This window comes from Oncorhynchus mykiss, chromosome 3, assembly GCF_057628025.1.
Source record: "Oncorhynchus mykiss isolate SJ-2025 chromosome 3, ASM5762802v1, whole genome shotgun sequence".
NCBI classification, from domain to species: Eukaryota; Metazoa; Chordata; class Actinopteri; order Salmoniformes; family Salmonidae; genus Oncorhynchus; species Oncorhynchus mykiss.
Genome location: NC_143024.1, coordinates 61,570,103 through 61,588,872, shown reverse-complemented (window position 1 = coordinate 61,588,872; position 18,770 = coordinate 61,570,103). Strand labels below are relative to the sequence as shown.

Below are 18,770 nucleotides of genomic sequence, written 5' to 3'. Positions count from 1 at the left end.
CATTGACACATTGTTTTTATTAGCAGAAGGGAGGTGATGGACAGCAGCCACCACCACTGATTGGACGGTTTGGGACTTCTTTGAAAATAGGAATCGTCGGATTGCCCAATGTAGGGTATGTCTATAGTCGTTACATGTAAACTGGAAATATACATTTGACTGCTTAACAACATGGCCTATGCATTTTTAAGTACAGTACTAAATGTATTCATATGGCTCCCATCAGCCAGTGTAAAGGTATTCTGGTCATTCATTGACTAGTTCATTACAGGCCACACGCCATTAGGCTTTTACTAGACTAGTGGACACAGGTCATGGAGTGCACGCATTTCACTGTACACGTGAACCTAAAGGTCGCAAACCCTGCACCAGTAATTTTATTTGCCTAATGTCATTCAATAATTCCGAATATTGACTCACTCTTAAACGTAAAAGATTAGAACAAACAGACACAAAATTCTTTGGATTGATACATGGGAAGTATAAGATCCAACTCCGATAAAGACATACAACAAACGATACCATGGTGTATAATCCGAAAGCCTACCAAGCAGCAACAGCTCTCACACTATGGTCTTCTGCTATTTCCTGTCATTTACACTGTACAGGGATCAGGATGGTAGCATGAGTGTTCTTTGGAGATCATTTCTCCCGTATGAAATAATAGCAGGCATGTGGCTTCAACATGATCACTGTCCTCACCCTGCTCCCCACCCTGCCTAGCCCCCACTGCTGTTGACCTGGCCTCATGCACTGTGACGGGCTGATGAATAGCACCATGAGAGCTGATTGAAGTGACATGTTTTTTGTCCACCACTGTAGGCAGAATAACAAATGTAAATCTAAAGCCGATTGTGTATTTCTGAGGGTGATCTAAAACATCCTTGGAATATATGATAACGGAACAATCCTGCGATTATAAGATGAATCCATGCTGTATCACAGCAATATCCGGGCAATTCCTGTCCTGTCGGTTTTGGAGTCTAAACCAACCAATCCTTGAAATGTGGAGCGCACCAGGTGAGGGGATAAAGATAGAAACGTCCAGGATTATATTTAACTGCCTTGCCATTATTACACTTGCATTCATTGAGTAGTCAGTGCAACCTGAAGCACTCTTGAGGTGCTTGTGCTGTGGAACAGAAATCGCTCAGTGAGCACGACATGGGGCTATGTTTGGCTGTACCCGTTCAACAGCTCAGATCTGTCAGGAACGTAATTGTCCCCTGGATTCCAAGCACAATTGATCTATTATGGGATTATCTGACCTTGTAATTGGGCTTAGTGTTTCACAATCAGGCCATTTATGATTCTGAAGATCAAATGTTCAATATATTAGATTGACTTCTTTGTCATAGTGGAGAATGAAATGGTCTCTCTGCCTTGCAGGCTTTGCTGAGGTCTTTGAATAAACCAACATCATACTCTCAACCCATCAGGATCCACCAACAGTTTCTGGGATGCGTTGACCTCTGTGCTGTTTTTATTTCTAGGAAGTCAACCTTTTTCAACGTACTGACAAAGAGTCAAGCTGCAGCTGAGAATTTCCCCTTCTGCACCATTGACCCAAATGAAAGCAGAGTGCCCATTCCAGATGAGCGCTACGATTTCCTGTGCCAATTCCACAAGCCTGTCAGGTATGGGGTCTCACTGTTCACGTATTATTCACACTTCAGACTTGGGATCTCTGCCAAATATGTATAGGCCACTGCAAGTATACACTACAGCGACGTGAGAAGATACAGAAATGTTGTTGACATTGAGTTGCCAGTCCTTTACCATACATATGATAACTGCAGTTTTTCATGTTATTTATTATTATTTTTTAAGTAAGAAGCCATAGCATTTATGTGTCAGTAGCTGGCTATCATATGTCATTATGAGCGAGGTTAGACCAGCCTATTGGTTTAATGTGAGAAAGTCATGAATCACAGCACTGAACCAATGTCTCTCTGTCTCCGGGGTTGACGGTAGTGCAATATAACATGTTCAGCACTGAGCAATGTGAAACGTTTCATTATGACTCTGCTATGACTTTTCCATGAGCAGTATGACACACACACCATCACCCTTTAGTCATAGCTCTTGTGTCTCCAACCATACATTCCAGAGTATAGGTGCCTGATGATGAAATCAAGGCATGGTACCACTACCTCTGTTGTTGTAGTAGAAGTATAATTGCGAGGTGTAGAACCAGTCTTAGTGTACAGGGTTCTGCTGGGTTTTATTCTCATGTATCCACATTGAGTGGGAAGGCTCATAGAGCCGAGGCTCAAGGGCTACCACTTACTCTGACAGATAACTAATACCCAGTAGCCAGAGAGAGGGAAAAAAACATATTATTTTTATGTATGTTGTGTATTTTTCATAGAAATCTTAGAAACTGTTTGACCACCAAGAATCTACCCTGGTAGTGTTGATCCATATCCAAAAACGTAAGAAAGACTGATTCACAAGCTGTGGGCTTGTCTCTGTATTTTATTATATTAGACTTTAGACATTAGCTGACTTATATAACCCCTGTTTCCTTTCCACTGCCTGTTCTGCAGCAAGGTGCCGGCCTTCCTGAACGTGGTAGACATAGCAGGACTGGTGAAGGGAGCTCACGCTGGCCAGGGTCTGGGCAACGCCTTCCTGTCCCACATCAGTGCCTGCGATGGCATCTTCCACATGACACGTGAGTCCAACCTGTCAGACTATAGCACACTGCATATTACTTTGTAAAATGACCCGCTTTTCATCTGGTTAAAGAGAAGAATTACTGAAAATGTATTTCATACCTCCCTGTAGTATGTTGTTGACAGAGCTTTTCTACCGAGGCCTATATTGTTCTGTCTGCTTGGTTCCAAGATAAACACAAAATTCAGGGATAGTGCAGGTGAAGCCAGACCCAAAACTCACATTCCTATAAAGAGTTTTTCCCTGAATTGGAATCGGAGGAAAGGGAATGAAAGGAGCCGTGTCTGGTTTGGGAGACTCACTGCACACAATCGGTAGCATGCTCTGAGGTTGGGAAATACAACTTGACTCAGAGGGATGTCTTTAGTGGCTTCCTGTGACCACAGATTATTGTAACTTGATCCCGAAATGTCACAGTTGATTATGGTTGAGCACAAGAACTGTAAGTAGCCTATATGGCAAAAATACAGTAAGGTTAAAGGTACAATGCAGCCGTTTTCATCTCAATATCAAATCATTTCTGGGTAACAATTAATTTACTTACTGTGATTGTTTTCAACTAAAATGGTCAAAAATAAACAAAAATAGCTTCTCAGCAAAGAGCAATTTCTCAAGCAAGAATTTAGCTAGGATTGTAAAATAAAAACTAGCTGTTATTGGCAGAGAGGTTTGGAACTCTATTTCTTATTGGTCGATTAACTAATTTACCGCCTGGAGATGTCACCAGAGGGGTATCCTGCGAAGCAAACATTTTCTAAAGCTAACCAGCTTCAGTTAGCATCACATTCCAGCTCAGGATTCATCCGAACTACAGTACGTACTACAATGGTGGATATTGCTTGTCCGCCTGCCGCTAACCCTGGGAGGCTTGTAGCTGTGCGTGCATGTCGCTGTTCGAACACCGAACTCTTCATTGAGACATTGTTGAAACCGTCAACCCATGGGCAAGTCAGTGCCACATTTTCACTTGTGCCAAAATCAAAATGAAGGAAAATGTATCTTGCAAATTCAGCAGGCTGTGGTGTGAAATAGGCTTTTAGAAGTGCCATCTTTATTTTATTACTTATAGTTAATGCCATCTTTGATGTGCTTATCAATACATGAGCTACTTTCATCCCACTCCTATCGATAAAATAATGTTATTAAGTCATGCAAAAGTTTTACATTTCAAATGCATTTTGCCATTGCTAAATAATGTGTTAGAAAATAGTAAAATACCTAACACACAAAAAAACATTTGATTAATAAAATATTGAATCAGCCGTCTTCCTCAAAGGAAGGGGATGATGACGCAATCTTTGCAAGAGGGAGGGAATCTGATTTCATTGGTCCTCAACTCGCGGCTCAGTCATTTCATTTAGGGTGAGGGGAGTTAGCTGTGAGTTAGCCTGCCCCGGAGCAGGTTAGTTCTGAAGGATTCATTGCCATAGAAATTTAGCTGACTAAAAGGTGAGCGCCACTTTCGTATGACTGGTTATCCCGAGTTGAACTCAGAGTTGACCAAAGTTACCTCGCTAACTCCTCAAACCAGGTATGTAGGATACCCCTTAGGCAGGCCAAAACAGACTGAAATGGCAGGCTGTCTTTTCAACCAGCTCTTACACTAAAAGGGCATTATCATCATTTTCACATTTTCACAGTATTATTCTAACCTCATAGTGTGGAAATATACACTGACTATACCAAACATTAGAAACAACTGTTGAGCTTGGAAAAACCCAGCAGCGCTGCAGTTCTAGACACAAACCGGTGCGCCTGGCATACCCCGTTCAAAGGCACTTAAATCTTTTGTCTTGCCCATTCACCCTCTGAATGGCACACGTACCCAATCCATGTCTCAATTGTCTCAAGGCTTAAAAATCCTTCTTTAACCTGTCTCCTCCCTGTCCTCTACATTTATTGAAGTGGATTTAACAAGGGACATCAATAAGGAATCATAGCTCACCTGAATTCACCTGGTCAATCGACAGTATGTAATGGAAAGAGGTGTTCTTAATGTTTTGTTTACTCCAGTGTATATAAAACACAGTAAAATCACATTTTTGATTGCACTGGGCCTTTAATATTTTATTTCTGTGTTTTATATGACATATCCTATAAATGATATGAAATCAATGCAATACCAGCCTGCATCACACTAAATATATTGATACATTGCTGAGTTTTCCCTCATTTTTGTGCAGATAAATGGCTTTTTAGGGTTAGTTGGCGCTGTTCAGTGAAAGCTGAAAGGTCATTCTGTAATACAGGTACAATTCAGCATTGTTGCTTTCGGTTTATCATGCCCACTAACAGCCTTTTGTATTCTCAGTAAATACACAGATGTGAGTGCATTCGCAAAACAACCCCCACAAAATACTTCTCACTTGTCTAGGTCAACGCCTGAAGTTCTTTTGTGCCTTCGACATCGTCTTTGTCTTACATAATTAACGTGTTACACGCTAGAATAATTTAAATTGCTGCTACAAAAATGTGGATGGGGGCTATTTTAAAAATTGCTGAATTTGTTTACTGATTGTATGCAGCTATTGACTTTGCCATTATATGAAAAGAGCTCTGATTAGTGACTAGGCTGTGGCAGGCAGAGAGCAGGCAAATGGACAGGGTTAAAATACAGACCATTTTCTCATATTGTTCCCAGGTCATCTCTGCAAGGGATTACTTGGTGGACAGTATAAGTGTGTCGTTTCAGATCCGAGGCCATTTTCCAATAGCCTTTCAACTGACTTTGTGTGACAGACTGTACGTCGTGAACTACCTCAGGACTCTGATGAATATCTCAAATGTGTAGCTTGTGACCTTTTCATATTTCTTCACAGCCGTGGAACGGATATCCCGCTGCCTCTTGCTTTCTACAAAGTTTCTATTTGTCCTGTGATTAAGAAGGTATGAAGAAGGCATTCGGTTATATTCTCTTCAAATACACAGAAACGCATCACAATGCAGCCTCCTTTCCGAGCTATTATAACAAACTATTGAAATATAGTACAGTACTGGCTGCGCCAGTGTACACTAAATTACTTTCATGAAAGGGTGTGTTGTGTATGGAAGGATTTAGTTCCCTTAGACAACTGGTCTGAGAGGAGGTTGTCCGCTTTTGTTGATGCAATTGAGGACCACCCACTGTAACTAAGCTATAGCAATGATTTACTCACTAGGACAAAGTCATGTTGGGTGAGATTTGCCTACGGAGGATAATTGTGACCATTACTTTTGTTGACTGTCTCTGGGAAATACCTGTCCTAGTGAGGTTGTACTGTTTTTAACAGGTATAACATGTACTATATAGACGTTACATCACTAGATGAATGTGTCCCCGGGCACCGAAGACGTGGATGTCGATTAAGGCAGCCCCCCGCACCTCTCTGATTCAGAGGGGTTTGGGTTAAATGCGGAAGACACATTTCAGTTGAAGGCATTCAGTTGTACAACTGACTAGGTATCCCCCTCTCCCTTTCGTTTTCTGACTAAAGATACAGGTACAGTATGTTTCCTGTGATACTGTGTTGTCTTCTGTCTGCAGTGGCCTCAGGGAGAAGCAGCCATGTTAATATTGTTTCTAAACCCCGTTTAGAGGCTTCCCAGGGGCTTACATTTAGAGGCTTATATTTCTATCTACCTGAATGACTTTGTTTTGACATTGTACTTATGGATGCATTGAAATGTATTTCCAAGATGTTATTATTCGGGTTTTGCGTCAAATGATACGTGCTTACGTACAGCCGCTAGTGAAAGTCTCACCACACCTTCAACAGTCTTCACATTTTGCTGCCTCAGAGATGGAATCCGCAGTAGGGGGTAACAGCGCCACTGACCACCCCACCACCATTGTTATTGTTTTTGTTGCCGAGCTGAGGAGCGTTGCGTAGCAACATATAGGCCCATCCACTGTTTTTGTCAAAGTGTTTCAAAGCTCAGTCAATTTGGTCGATAATCATTGATGGACAGCAATATTCAAACCTTTTCTCAGATTTCAAACAAATGTGAGCCAGGACTGAGACTGGACCACTCAGGAACGCTCAACACCTCTTGGAAAGCCATTCAGGTGTGTCTTTGCCATTAAAATGTGTGTAATTGTCCTGCAGAAAAAATATAACTATTCCAGGGTTGAGTTTTCAGAAGACTGAGGCAGGTTTTCCTCTAACTTTTTACCTGGGCTTTGCTCCTTCTATATTTTCTTTGATCTTGACAAACACCCCAGTCCCTGCCAGTGACAAACATATCCATAACATGATGCTGCCACCACAGTACTTGGAAATACAGAGGGTTCACTCTGTTGTGTTGTATTGGATTTTAACCAAACCTTTTGTTTTTAATTTAGGCCAAAAAGTGCATTTCTTTGCTGTGTTGTTTTTCAGTATTACTTAACGGGCTTGTTTGCAAACATAATGGATGGTTTGGAATAGATTTTTTAACACCTGCTTCTTTTCACTTTGCCATACAGGCCAGTAATGTGGAGTGAATGCAATGTTGATCCTCTGTATTTTCAAGTATTGTGGTGGCAGCATCATGTTATGAGCATGCTTGTCATCGGCAAGGGACTGGGGAGTTTGTCAGGATCAAAATAAAAATGAAAGCCCTAGTAAAAAGTTAGAGGAAACCCTGCCTCTGTCTTCTGAATACCTAACCCTGGGATGGAGTTATATTTTTTAGCAGGACAATTACACACATGTGAATGCAAAAGACATACCAGAATGGCTTTTCAAGAGGTGTTGAGAAGTTGGAAAAATCATATTCCAAATTATTCACAACTGTAATGGCTGCCAAAAGCGCTTCTACCAACAAGTAGTACCTCTGGGGTGTGCACGATCAAGACTTCTTCATTTTTAAAATTTGTATTAATTTGGACCCATTTTTATCAATTTTCTTTCACTCTGAAAGTGTGGAGTAGGTTATGCAGATCCCTCGGAAACATTTAAAAAAATAAATGTTTATTTAATTTTATGGCAGGAAAATGGGAAAGCTTTGCCAGTGTTGTGTAGGCTTTCACTAGACACTGTATGTGCTTGCTTTTTTTGTTGACACAAAGAATGAAGCAGATCCTCAAACCAAAACCAGCTCTGTTTTTTTCTGTGTGTAGAAAACAGTCTTTCTAAATAGGGATGAAATTATGTGGATGCTTTTACTGGGACTTAACGACTATCTGTTTTGACACACCATTGTTGTCCCTCTGTGGACTCCTTAGAGACTAAGCGGTATGTTCCACAAGTTACCCATTAAACATTGCTGGTTTTGTTTTGCAATTACAGTACAGGCTGCAATATTCCAGGCACTTCTTTTATATTGCTTGATTATACGGTTGGGGTGAGCACACTTTTTCTTGTCTGGAACAGTATGTTTGTCTGAAAATTAGAAACGTGGTTTCTCCAAACATCTTACAGAGCAGAGCACTAGCCGAGTGTCAGTGAAGTGCTTTTTAGTGCATGTGCCTGTGCCAAACTGGAGGACTGGTTGACCTGATTCGTATCCAATGAGGTGGAGGTTTGTGAAACCTCAGCCATACTGTACACTAGATCAGCTGTAAAACTCAACCCTTTTACTTTATTCCCAATGACCATTATGGAAGCCCTTTGTAAATGTAGGCCTATCTGCTATCGTTTCATTTTCCTTGAATGACACTAGACACTACTTTCCCCTCCGCGTTTCAATTCGATTATTGTCAAGGGCGATAGGTTCCTATTATGGTTTGTTCTATAGTCAAAACAACACTCTCTTGTTTATGTATATTTGTATCATTAACTGGTTGGCGTATTGATGAAGTGCGTGATTATGTTCTAAACAGTGCGTTCTCCGACTCTACGCACCTCAGCTGGAGACTTATTGAAGCCAGACAGTTGTCAAACAGGCTTTTCAGCCTGGCGTTGGAACTTTCAAGTCAAGTCAGACCAAGTTGCTCAATTCTCCCAGTAGTGTGCATGTTATGAACATTTTTCAACCCCTATGGTTTAAAAAAATAATAATAAACTGGTATAAACAGTGGATTTGATTTTAACGTAACCTTCCAAAAACTATGAAGGGGCATTTTGGCATCCTGAAAGCTGATTCTATTGAATGCCTCAGTTTCCCATGTTTCACAAGGGAATGGTTTGAAGGGTATGTGCTCCCAGTGCTTCTACAGTGACTGTAACATCGTTGGATCCTCTTCCTCAGACACGGACACGTTCTAGCTCGACTGTTCTGTGTCCCTCACCGGTAACCATATGCTTCCCCACATGGCCAAATTCACACTGGTTTGATCTCCAACTATTTATTGAAGAAACAGGATGCTCACAGACTAGTCCCTAGTAGCTGCATGAGCAGGCCAAAGGCAGTATCAGAAATCTTATGCTTATGAATCTGTTCGCCATAGCCTGATACTGTACATAGTTGTGAGTCATTCTCATCCATGTGTATTAATTGCTCAGTGTGCGTAGCCAAAGAAGTAGCATACAATGTAGTACATTCATCCACAAAGACTGTGGTCAACCAATTGGAAAACATCAGTTTTTCTTGTCTTCCACTCTTCTCACTCTAATGCCTTGAGCACCTGCATACTACTACGTTTAACCAATATTCTACTTAAACCAGCGGAAAAAGGCAGAGCAAAGCATTATTATATCTTACATGTGGACATATTGCCAGAGTATTGAATCTTTAACAGTAATATCAAGTATTTCAGGGCGTGCTTGCTGTCTGTAATTTGATCAATCAAAACGTTGAACTTGAACATCTGAACTTAAGAAATTGCCAGTCAACAACCCAGATACTGACAGTATTTACCTATTGCATTGATGTATCTGCCAAATGATGTCAAAGGGAGTCTGGGGAATGAGACTGAATGCTGGCCTTCCTGTGTGGTGTTGGTGTGGAGGGTGATCATGTGACTCACAGAGAAGTTGTAGACAGGAACCTCTGGTGATGACAACTCGCCCTGTTCCCCACTTCTGACCTTTAGGCACTTCTAGTGTCTGTGTCCCCTGGGTAAAAACATGACTAACAGAATCATCCACTGGTAACATTGTAAAATACTGTTTGTGATGGAAAGGAAATGACTGTGATGAAAGCATAATGTAGCACTCTGTAGCTTCCTAGTAAATCAAATCAAAATGTGTTGGTCACAAAGACATATTTGGCAGATGTTATTGCGGGTGTAGCGAAATGCTTGTGGTGTAGTGAAATGCTTATAGCCAGTCACACTGCATTCACAGAAATTATTGTTCAGTTGGATAGCCACAAAATGCACAAATGGTTGTGTTTTACCTTTGTTTTCGTTACTAGAGAGGCACTTCATGTCTAACTAGTCTAAACTCATGTTTTGTATGTGGGAGCATTTGTCACTGCTTGTTGAGCAGTTTGATCACGGTGTGATTTGGACTCAGTAGTCATTACAACATACTCCAAACTATTTCCAGTATTCAGAGAAATAGTATCTGAAGTGACCCCAGCCCCATTTCCAAGTATTCCATGTATGTATATTCAATTATTACAGCATTTCCATCGTTTAATTTAATCGCCAGAGCAAAGAAACGATGGGATAAGTTACTTCCTATTTATGTTCTGTAAGAGCGCAATCATTTTTTTTTTTTTGAAATGCACAGCCTATGTGCTTTTCTGTGTGTGTGTGTGTGTGCTCCTGCAATTATATCATTTGCTGTCTTACAGAGTGATGTGATTTCCTAGAGACACAGAGCGGATCCACGGCATTTTGCTCTTTTTACCGGTGGAAACCATGAATCCTCCTCCAGCGTGTTTGTGGCCTGTGTTGATATATACTGTCTCACCGTTTAAATGAGCATTTGGGATTCTGGCAGAATGAAGAGTTTTTGTCAGCCTCCACTCATCGTGGGTGATTAGACTAAAACGTCTACCCATCTTGACTGGAGATCACAGCAGCTCCAGATAACATGCTTGGTGATTGAAGGTCGAAATATTTTGAATTCTAATGGGGCTTGGCGGATGAATTGCCTGAAATAGACTGTAGAATTTGTCTGCTTCCTCCTCCTGCCCCCCTTCCCTGTCTGCTGTGAAAAGAACCATTGGGAATGGCTGGGCCCGATGATCATAGAATTATTGGACGGTGATTCTAAACCCCTCAAAGAGGAGTTGCTATGGTGATCCCTTTCCAAACTGTAAAATGATTCACCTTTTTGAAAGGCTGGAGGGTCTGAAAGCCGAACACATCATTGTTCAGGTTGCGGTTGGTTAGGAAATTGCTGGTGCCTGTGCAATCAGCACCGCTATGGTAGTTAAGAATCTAAAAAGGTTTGTTCTCTGAATGATGTGGGACAACAGTGATGTGCATATGATGGTTCCTTTCAATCAAGGCGCTCTCGGACCCACTGGCTTTAAAAAAAATGACAGAGGAGACTTAAATGAAAAGCGAATGAACACCATTATTGTCTATCAGAGTTAATGAAAACGGTAGCCTCCCCAGTACATTCATTCTTCAACTGCATAAATATCCAACTAGACTGAGAGGTTATCTTCCCAGTCAGATGTCAGCTCTTCACTTTGGCACCTATTTTCAGTGACAAAAATATTGCTGAAGGGATACACATTTGATACATCGGTTTGTTTGGAAGTACTGCAATTGGTTTGAGATTATATTGGAATGGGAGATACCTTGAGGTAGCCGACTGATATTCATAGGATGAAACACTGTCATTTCTTTACAATCAATTCGGAAATATGGTTTCTTGCCAGAAACATGAGGATGTCCTTTTAGATATACAAACATGCAATTTCTGATGTCTTTAAACATTTCTTTTTAGATACAGATGTATTTTCCATTTTTGCAATCCGTTGAGAAACTAAATAACCCAAAACAAGTGAGAGGAGTCCTACATGTAAGTCTGCTATCAACATTTTTTTTTCATGATATATATATAAAAAGAAATCAACATAAATAATCCTGTCTACATTGCCAGTGTTTTGATGCAGGGAAGACGGCTATAATGGGCTTTTCCTGACAAACTCATAAAGTAGTTTTACTGCTTTGAATACCAGGAGAATTGCGGTATTAGATTTGTATAGAACATCTTAAAAGCGGGGCCAGGAATGCAAGCGCTTCAGATCTGCTCTTCCCCCTCTCGCATGTGAAAACATGCACAGGAAGTTAGCAGCCAGTGAGTCAAATAAAATCAATAAACTGTTATTTATCACATGCTTCTTAAACAACCGTGATAGACTAATAGTGAAATGCTTACTTACGGGTCCCTTTCCAACAATGCAGAGTTAACGATAAAGATACAAAAATATGTAGAAATAGTGTCACGAGGAACAAATACATAGTGAATAACTATAAAGACTTAAAGTAACGTGGCTATATACAGGAAGTACCAGTACCAAAGTCGATGTGCAGGGGTACGAGGTAATTGAAGTAGCTATATACATGTAGGTAGGGGTAAAGTGATTAGGCAACCGGATAGATAATAGACAGTAGCAGCAGCGTATGTGGTACGTGTGAATGAGTGTGTGTGGAGTCAGTATGCATGTGTGCACCTGCTATGTATGTGTGGGCATATGTAGTGTGTGTACAGATGTAGGATAATTTGATCGCTCTTTTGTTGCTGAGAAATGCAAACTTTTAGTGTATTTCAGTTTTAAAATTTCAGACTCGATTTGACCTAATGAAAAATGTCCATTAATTATAATCCACATAATAATTCACATTTCCTATTGCTGCAGGGTAATTCTCCTGCTGTACCAACTGGCTCAAATTAGTATCCTACACATCCTATGTGTGTGTTGGGATGTCAGTGTATGTATGTGTGAGTTTGTGGGTAGAGTCCAGTGTGTGTGCATAGAGTCAATGCAAGAGAGTTAGCGCAATAAAGGGTCAATGCCGGTAGCTATTTGATTAGCTATTTAGCTACCACTGTTGTGTCATCGGCAAACTTAATGATGGTATTGGAGTCGTACCTGGCCGTGCAGTCATGAGTGAACAGGGAGTACAGGAGGGGTCTAAGCAGGCACCCCTGAGGGGCCCCCGTGTTGAGTGTCAGCGTGGCGGATGTGTTCTGGCCTACCCTTACCATCTGGGGGGTGGCCCGTCAGAAAGTCCAGGATGCAGTTGCAGAGGGAGGTGTTTAGTCCCAGGGTCCTTAGCTTAGTGATGAGCTTTGAGGGTACTATGGTGTTGAACGCTGAGCTCTAGTCAATGAATAACATTCTCACATAGGTGTTCCTTTAGTCCAGGTGGGAAAGGGCAGTGTGGAGTGCAATAGAGATTGCATCATCTGTGGATCTGTTAGGGCGGTATGCAAATTGGAGTCGGTCTAGGGTTTCTGGGATAATGGTGTTGTCAGTCATGACCAGCCTTTCAAAGCACTTCATGGCTACAGGAGTGAGTGCTACGAGTCGATAGTCATTTAGGCAGGTTACCTTAGTGTTCTTGGGCACAGGGACTATGAAACATGTTGGTATTACAGACTCAGACAGGGAGAGGTTGAAAATGTCAGTGAAGACACTTGTCAGCTTATGCTCGGAGTACACGTCCTGGTAATCCGTTTGCCTTGCGACCTTGTGAATGTTGACCTGTTTAAAGGTCTTACTCACATCGGCTGCAGAGAGCGTGATCACACTGTCGTCAGGAACAGCTGATGCTCTCATACATGTTTCAGTGTTACTTGCATAGAAGTAATTTAGCTCGTCTGGTAGGCTCATGTCACTGGGCAGCTCTCGGCTGTGCTTCCCTTTGTAGACTGTAATAGTTTGCAAGCCCTGCCACGTCCGACGAGCATCGGAGCCGGTGTAGTACGATTCGATCTTAGTCCTGTATTGACGCTTTGCCTGTTTGATGAGGAGGATAGAATTATGGTCAGATTTGCTTAGTGGAGAGCGAGGGAGAGCTTTGTATGTGTTGCGTGTGGGGTAAAGGTGGTCTAGAGTTCTTTTCCCCTCTGGTTGCACATTTAACATGCTGGTGGAAATTTGGTAAAACAGATTTAAGTTTCCCTGTATTAAAGTCCCCGGCCACTAGGAGCGCCGCCTCTGGATAAACATTTTCCTGTAGGGCTTATGGCGGTACACAGCTCATTGAGGGCGGTTTTAGTGCCAGCATCGGTCTGTGGTGGTATGTATTCAGCTACGAAAAATTCTGATGAAAACTCTCTCGGTAGATAGTGTGGTCTACAGCTTATCATGAGATACTCTACCTCAGGTGAGCAAAACCTTGAGATTTCCATAGATATCGTGCACCAGCTGTTGTTTACAAATAAACTTAGACCGCCACCCCTTGTCTTACCAGAGGCTGCTGTTCTATCCTGCCGATACAGTGTAGAAACCGCCAGCTGTATGATGTTCATGTCGTCGTTCAGCCACGACTAGGTGAAACATAAGATATTAGTTTTTAATGTCCCGTTGGCAGTTTAGTCTTGCTTTTAGGTCATCGATTTTATTTTCCAATGACTGGATGTTTGTCAATAGAGCGGATGGCAGTGGGGTTTTACTCGCTCCCCTACGATTTCACAGAAGGCAGCCCGACCTCCACCCCCTTTTTCTCTGTCATCTCTTCACGCAAATGACGTGGATTTGGGCCTGTTCCCGGGAATGCAGTATATCCTTCACGTTGGACTCGTTAAAGGAAAAGCATCTACCAGTTCGTGGTGAGTAATCACTGTTCTGATGTCCAGAAGATATTTTCGGTTATAAGAGATGGTAGCAGCATCATTATGTACAAAATAAGGGACTGTTAAAAAAAATAAGTTACAAACAACGCAATTTTTTATTACAAAATAACACATTTGGTTAGGAGCACGTAAAACGTCAGCCATACAATTTTATGGACCTTCCTCTGACTGCCTGGTGTACAGGTCCTGGATGGCAGGAGCTCGGCCCCAGCGATGACTGTAATTTGACTGAATTATGTTGACCACATAGCCTCTCCAGGTAGCAACATGATTTATACATTTTTTATTTAACCTTTATTTAGCTAGGCAAGTCAGATTTTTAGTTACATTGACAGCCTACTTGTAAAGCCCCCCCCCCGGCCAAACCCGGATGACGCTGCGCCAATCCCTATGGGACTCCCGATCATGGCCGGTTGTGAAACAGCCAGGGATCGAACCCTGGTTTGTAGTGATGCCTCTAGCACTGCGATGCAGTGCCTTAGACCGCTGCGCCACTCGGGAGGCCTAGAGGAGTCAGTTTGATCAGTATTTACTTGTGACATGTTTCTCCTGTCTCTCCTTGTCTTTGTACTTGACGGAAAAGTAATGACATCAGTCCCTTAAACTAGCTGCCTGTTTTCAAGTGTTTCACCTCTACAAACTGAAAATATACGGCCTCTTGAAACAGTTGTCACCCTGGTTCATTGAAAGCTCACATGTCAGCAACCCAGAGGAGTAACAAGCTGTAAAACCAAAAACAATCAATGAGCCCATTATTGTGCCAAATGATTTGAACTAGAGACGTAACAGACCTTGTTCAATACCTATTTGTAATTTCTTATGTCTGTGAATTGTATTATTTTCACTATGGGAATGGAATTCTACATCGCAGATGCTGTAAAAGGCAAAGTCAATCTGTTATGAGATAGGCACTGTTACTCTGTTTCCCTAGTCCCTAGCTCCCACTGGTGCTCCCACTGGTGCTGCTACTGGTGCTCTCACTGGTGCTCTAACGTAAGAGTCCTATCCCATGACTTTGCTGAGGAAGCAAAGCTTCCCCAGACTCCACTCCTTACGGCCATTCTCTGGTCAGAGCATTGTTGTGCCGCTCGGGCCCTTAAAAGATAAAGCCCTTTGTTCTGTCAATAAAGGAACACCTGCTAATGGTCTCTTCAAAACATACAGTATTTGAAACAAAGCAGTAAAATGTTAATTGGAAGATAGACTTGACTCCTGAAACCAGGCTCTCTCCCCTCCCCCTCCCCCCCCTCTTCTTTTTATTTTTTTACTGTCTTCCTTGTGGCTTTGTGTGGCGCCGCAGTCTCATAAGTGCCGTCTTCACAGAGGCCTACCCAGACCCAGTCGTTAAAGGCCTAATTGTGGAGATTTACCTCCTCCGTTTTTTTTTCTTCTTCTTCCCTCTTTCTCCTCATGCATAGATAGTAGCCCAGTTACTAAGGCCTGAATGGGGCTGGTGTGATGTAAATGTGAAATTAGAGGAAATGAAAGTAAATGACTTTGGAATGTAGTGTTCAGTAAAGGCTGTTGGTAGATCACTGAAGGGGTAGGGGATCATCTGCTCCTTCGACCTAGACGGTACAGCTTCTTCCTCACAATCCACTTGTGAATTCCGTGTGTGTAATAGTGAGTTATCCGTTTGTTGGGAGGGCTGTTATTTAGAAGATTAACCTTGTCAACATATGACTGTTATTGTTATGTCCAGCCTTTCCAACAAATATATATATTAGAGATACAGCCCATAGAACAATTATCCCTCACACACATTCTTGTTTGATCTATCCCCCCAAAAAAATGACAATCCTTTGTCAGTATATACATTTATGCCTCTCACAGATGATTCACATTGCGTTATTTTCACTTTAAGTTCATGAAGGGACCGTGCACACAATAGCACATTTTCATTCCAATCAGTGTAGAACTGGGAGCTGGCAAATTGGAGCAGCAAAACAATAATTCCACTGATTGGCCTCTTTCTGTGTGGCGTAAGTGAACTGTTTATACTGTGGAGTACCTCTGGAAGAGGAGAGGAACCAAAACAGCCTGATTAGGCAAAGTGTAATTGGATAAGTTCATTTTACCATGAGTATGACAACGACACGCATGATCATGATAGCTTGCACCAAGGTGTAGAGCTTCTGTTGACTCGAATGAGACTGGCAAATTTGATTTCATGTTAATCTGTCATTTTGTTGTTGATCTCATCACGCTATCAGAGTTCAAAATGATTGAATGGTGACGTAAGCAGTTGCATTTCCATAGATTGATTGCTTGTTTGTGTAATGTCAGAAGAAGAAGAAGCCAGTGTAACATGCACATAAAGAATGTACATATGTACTACCATTCAAAAGTTTGGGGTCACTTAGAAATGTCCTTGTTTTTTAAAAGAAAGCACATTTTTTGTCCATTAAAATAACATCAAATTGATCAGAAATACAGTGTAGACATTGTTAATGTTGTAAATGACTATTGTAGCTGGAAACGGCAGATTTTTTTTAATGGAATATCTACATTGGCGTACAGAGAGCCATTATCAGCAACCATCACTCCTGTGTTCCAATGGCACGTTGTGTTGGCTAATTGATCATTAGAAAACGCTTTTGCAATTATGTTAGCACAGCTAAAATTAGTTGTTCTGATTTAAAGAAGCAATACAACTGGTCTTCTTTAGGCTAGTTGAGTATCTGGAGCATCAGCATTTGTGAGTTCAATTACAGGCATAAAATGTCCAGAAACAAAAAAACTTTCTTCTGAAACTAGTCAGTCTATTCTTGTTCTGAGAAATTAAGGCTATTCCATGTGAGAAATTGCCAAGAAACTGAAGATATCGTACAACGCTGTGTACTACTCCCTTCACAGAACAATGCAAACGGACTCTAACCAGAATAGAAAGAGGAGTGGGAGGCCCCAGTGCACCGCTGAGAAAGGGGACAAGTGTCTAGTTTGAGAAACAGACGCCTCACAAGTCCTCAAAAGGTAGCTTCATTAAATAGTACCCGCAAAACACCAGTCTCAACGTCAACAGTGAAGAGGCGACTCCAGGATGCTGGCCTTCTAGACAGAGTTCCTCTAGTGTCTGTGTTCTTTTGCCCACTTTAATCTTTTATTTCTATTGGCCAGTCTGAGATGTGGCTTTTTCATTGCAACTCTGCCTAGAAGGTCAGCATCCCGGCGTTGCCTCATCACTGTTGACGTTGAGACTGGTGTTTTGCGGGTACTATTGAATGAAGCTGCCAGTTGAGGACTTGTGAAGTGTCTGTTTCTCATACTAGACACTCTAATGTACTTGTCCTCTTGCTCAGTTGTGCACCGGGGCTTCCCACTCCTCTTTCTATTCTGGTTAGTGTCTGTTTGCTCTGTTCTTTGAAGGGAGTAGTACACTGCGTTGTACAAGATCTTCATTTTCTTGGCAATTTCTTACATGGATTAGCCTTCATTTCTCAGAACAAGAATAGACTGACTAGTTTCAGAAGAAAGTTTTTTTGTTTCTGGACATTTTATGCCTGTAATCGAACCCACAAATGCTGATGCTCCAGATAGTCAACTAGTCTAAAGAAGTTTTAATGCTTATTTAATCAGCACGACAGTTTTCAGCTGTGCTAGCAAAATGGTTTTCTAATGATCAATTAGCCTTTTAAAATGATAAACTTGGATTAGCTAACACAACATGCCATTGGAACACAGGAGTAATGGTTGCTGATAATGGGCATCTGTACTCTTATGTAGATATTCCATAAAAAATCTGCCGTTTCCAGCTACAATAGTCATTTACAACATTAACAATGTCTATATTCTATTTCTGATCAATTTGATGTTCTTTTAATGGACAAAAGACATACTTTTCTTTCAAAAGCAAGGACATTTCTAAATTCTTTGAACGGTAGTGTATATCAGACAGTATACCACGGGTATGACCAAAAAATACTTTTTACTTTTGTAATTACTTTGTTAGCCAGTTTATAATAGCAATAAGGCACCTCTGGGGTTTGTGTTATATGGCCAATATACAGTACCACGGCTAACGGCTGTATCCAGGCACTCCGTGTTGCATCGTGCGTAAGAACAGCCCTTAGCCGCGATATATTGGCCATATATTGGCCACCCTTGGGCCTTATTGCTGAAATATAACACAGCACATAACTCAATTAGTTAAACAGGGGAGAGGAAGTCTCAGGAAACTGCAGTGTTGTTGTAATACTTGTTAAAACACCCATCCATGCCATGAATCATCAACATTTCCAACATGAATCATGGTTGAAACTTGTTCTAAATCAGAAGTATGACAGCCATGATAAGTGGCATGAATCAATCAAATGATGTACTTTCCTCACTGGGCCTCAACTGTCAACACTCCTCTCCACTGAGGTGTCAACACTTCAAGCGGGAGTGCTGTTCGAATATAAAGTAACTCTTCGCCAAAACACGCAGATGTCAAACATATCATGCATCATCCATTAACACAGCAATGCTTTAACCTGAGATTCA

The 18,770-nt window shown here is 41.5% G+C and overlaps 1 protein-coding gene across 7 annotated transcripts in view; it reads left to right on the top strand.

Moving 5' to 3' along the window:
- LOC110520118 (obg-like ATPase 1) overlaps positions 1–18,770 on the top strand; it is a 47,449-nt gene that overhangs the window by 4,237 nt on the left and 24,442 nt on the right. For 3 of the 7 annotated variants that reach the window (XM_090229790.1, XM_090229788.1, XM_036974445.2), the window contains 3 exons: positions 27–115; positions 1,494–1,637; positions 2,550–2,677. In XM_090229790.1, coding sequence (XP_090085916.1) covers positions 2,671–2,677 — 7 coding nt within the window. In that variant the 5' untranslated portion in view covers positions 27–115; positions 1,494–1,637; positions 2,550–2,670. Of the gene's footprint in view, positions 1–23; positions 116–1,493; positions 1,638–2,549; positions 2,678–18,770 lie in introns of all 7 variants that reach the window. The other 4 variants (XM_090229789.1, XM_090229787.1, XM_036974444.2 and 1 more) reach the window with 2 other exon arrangements.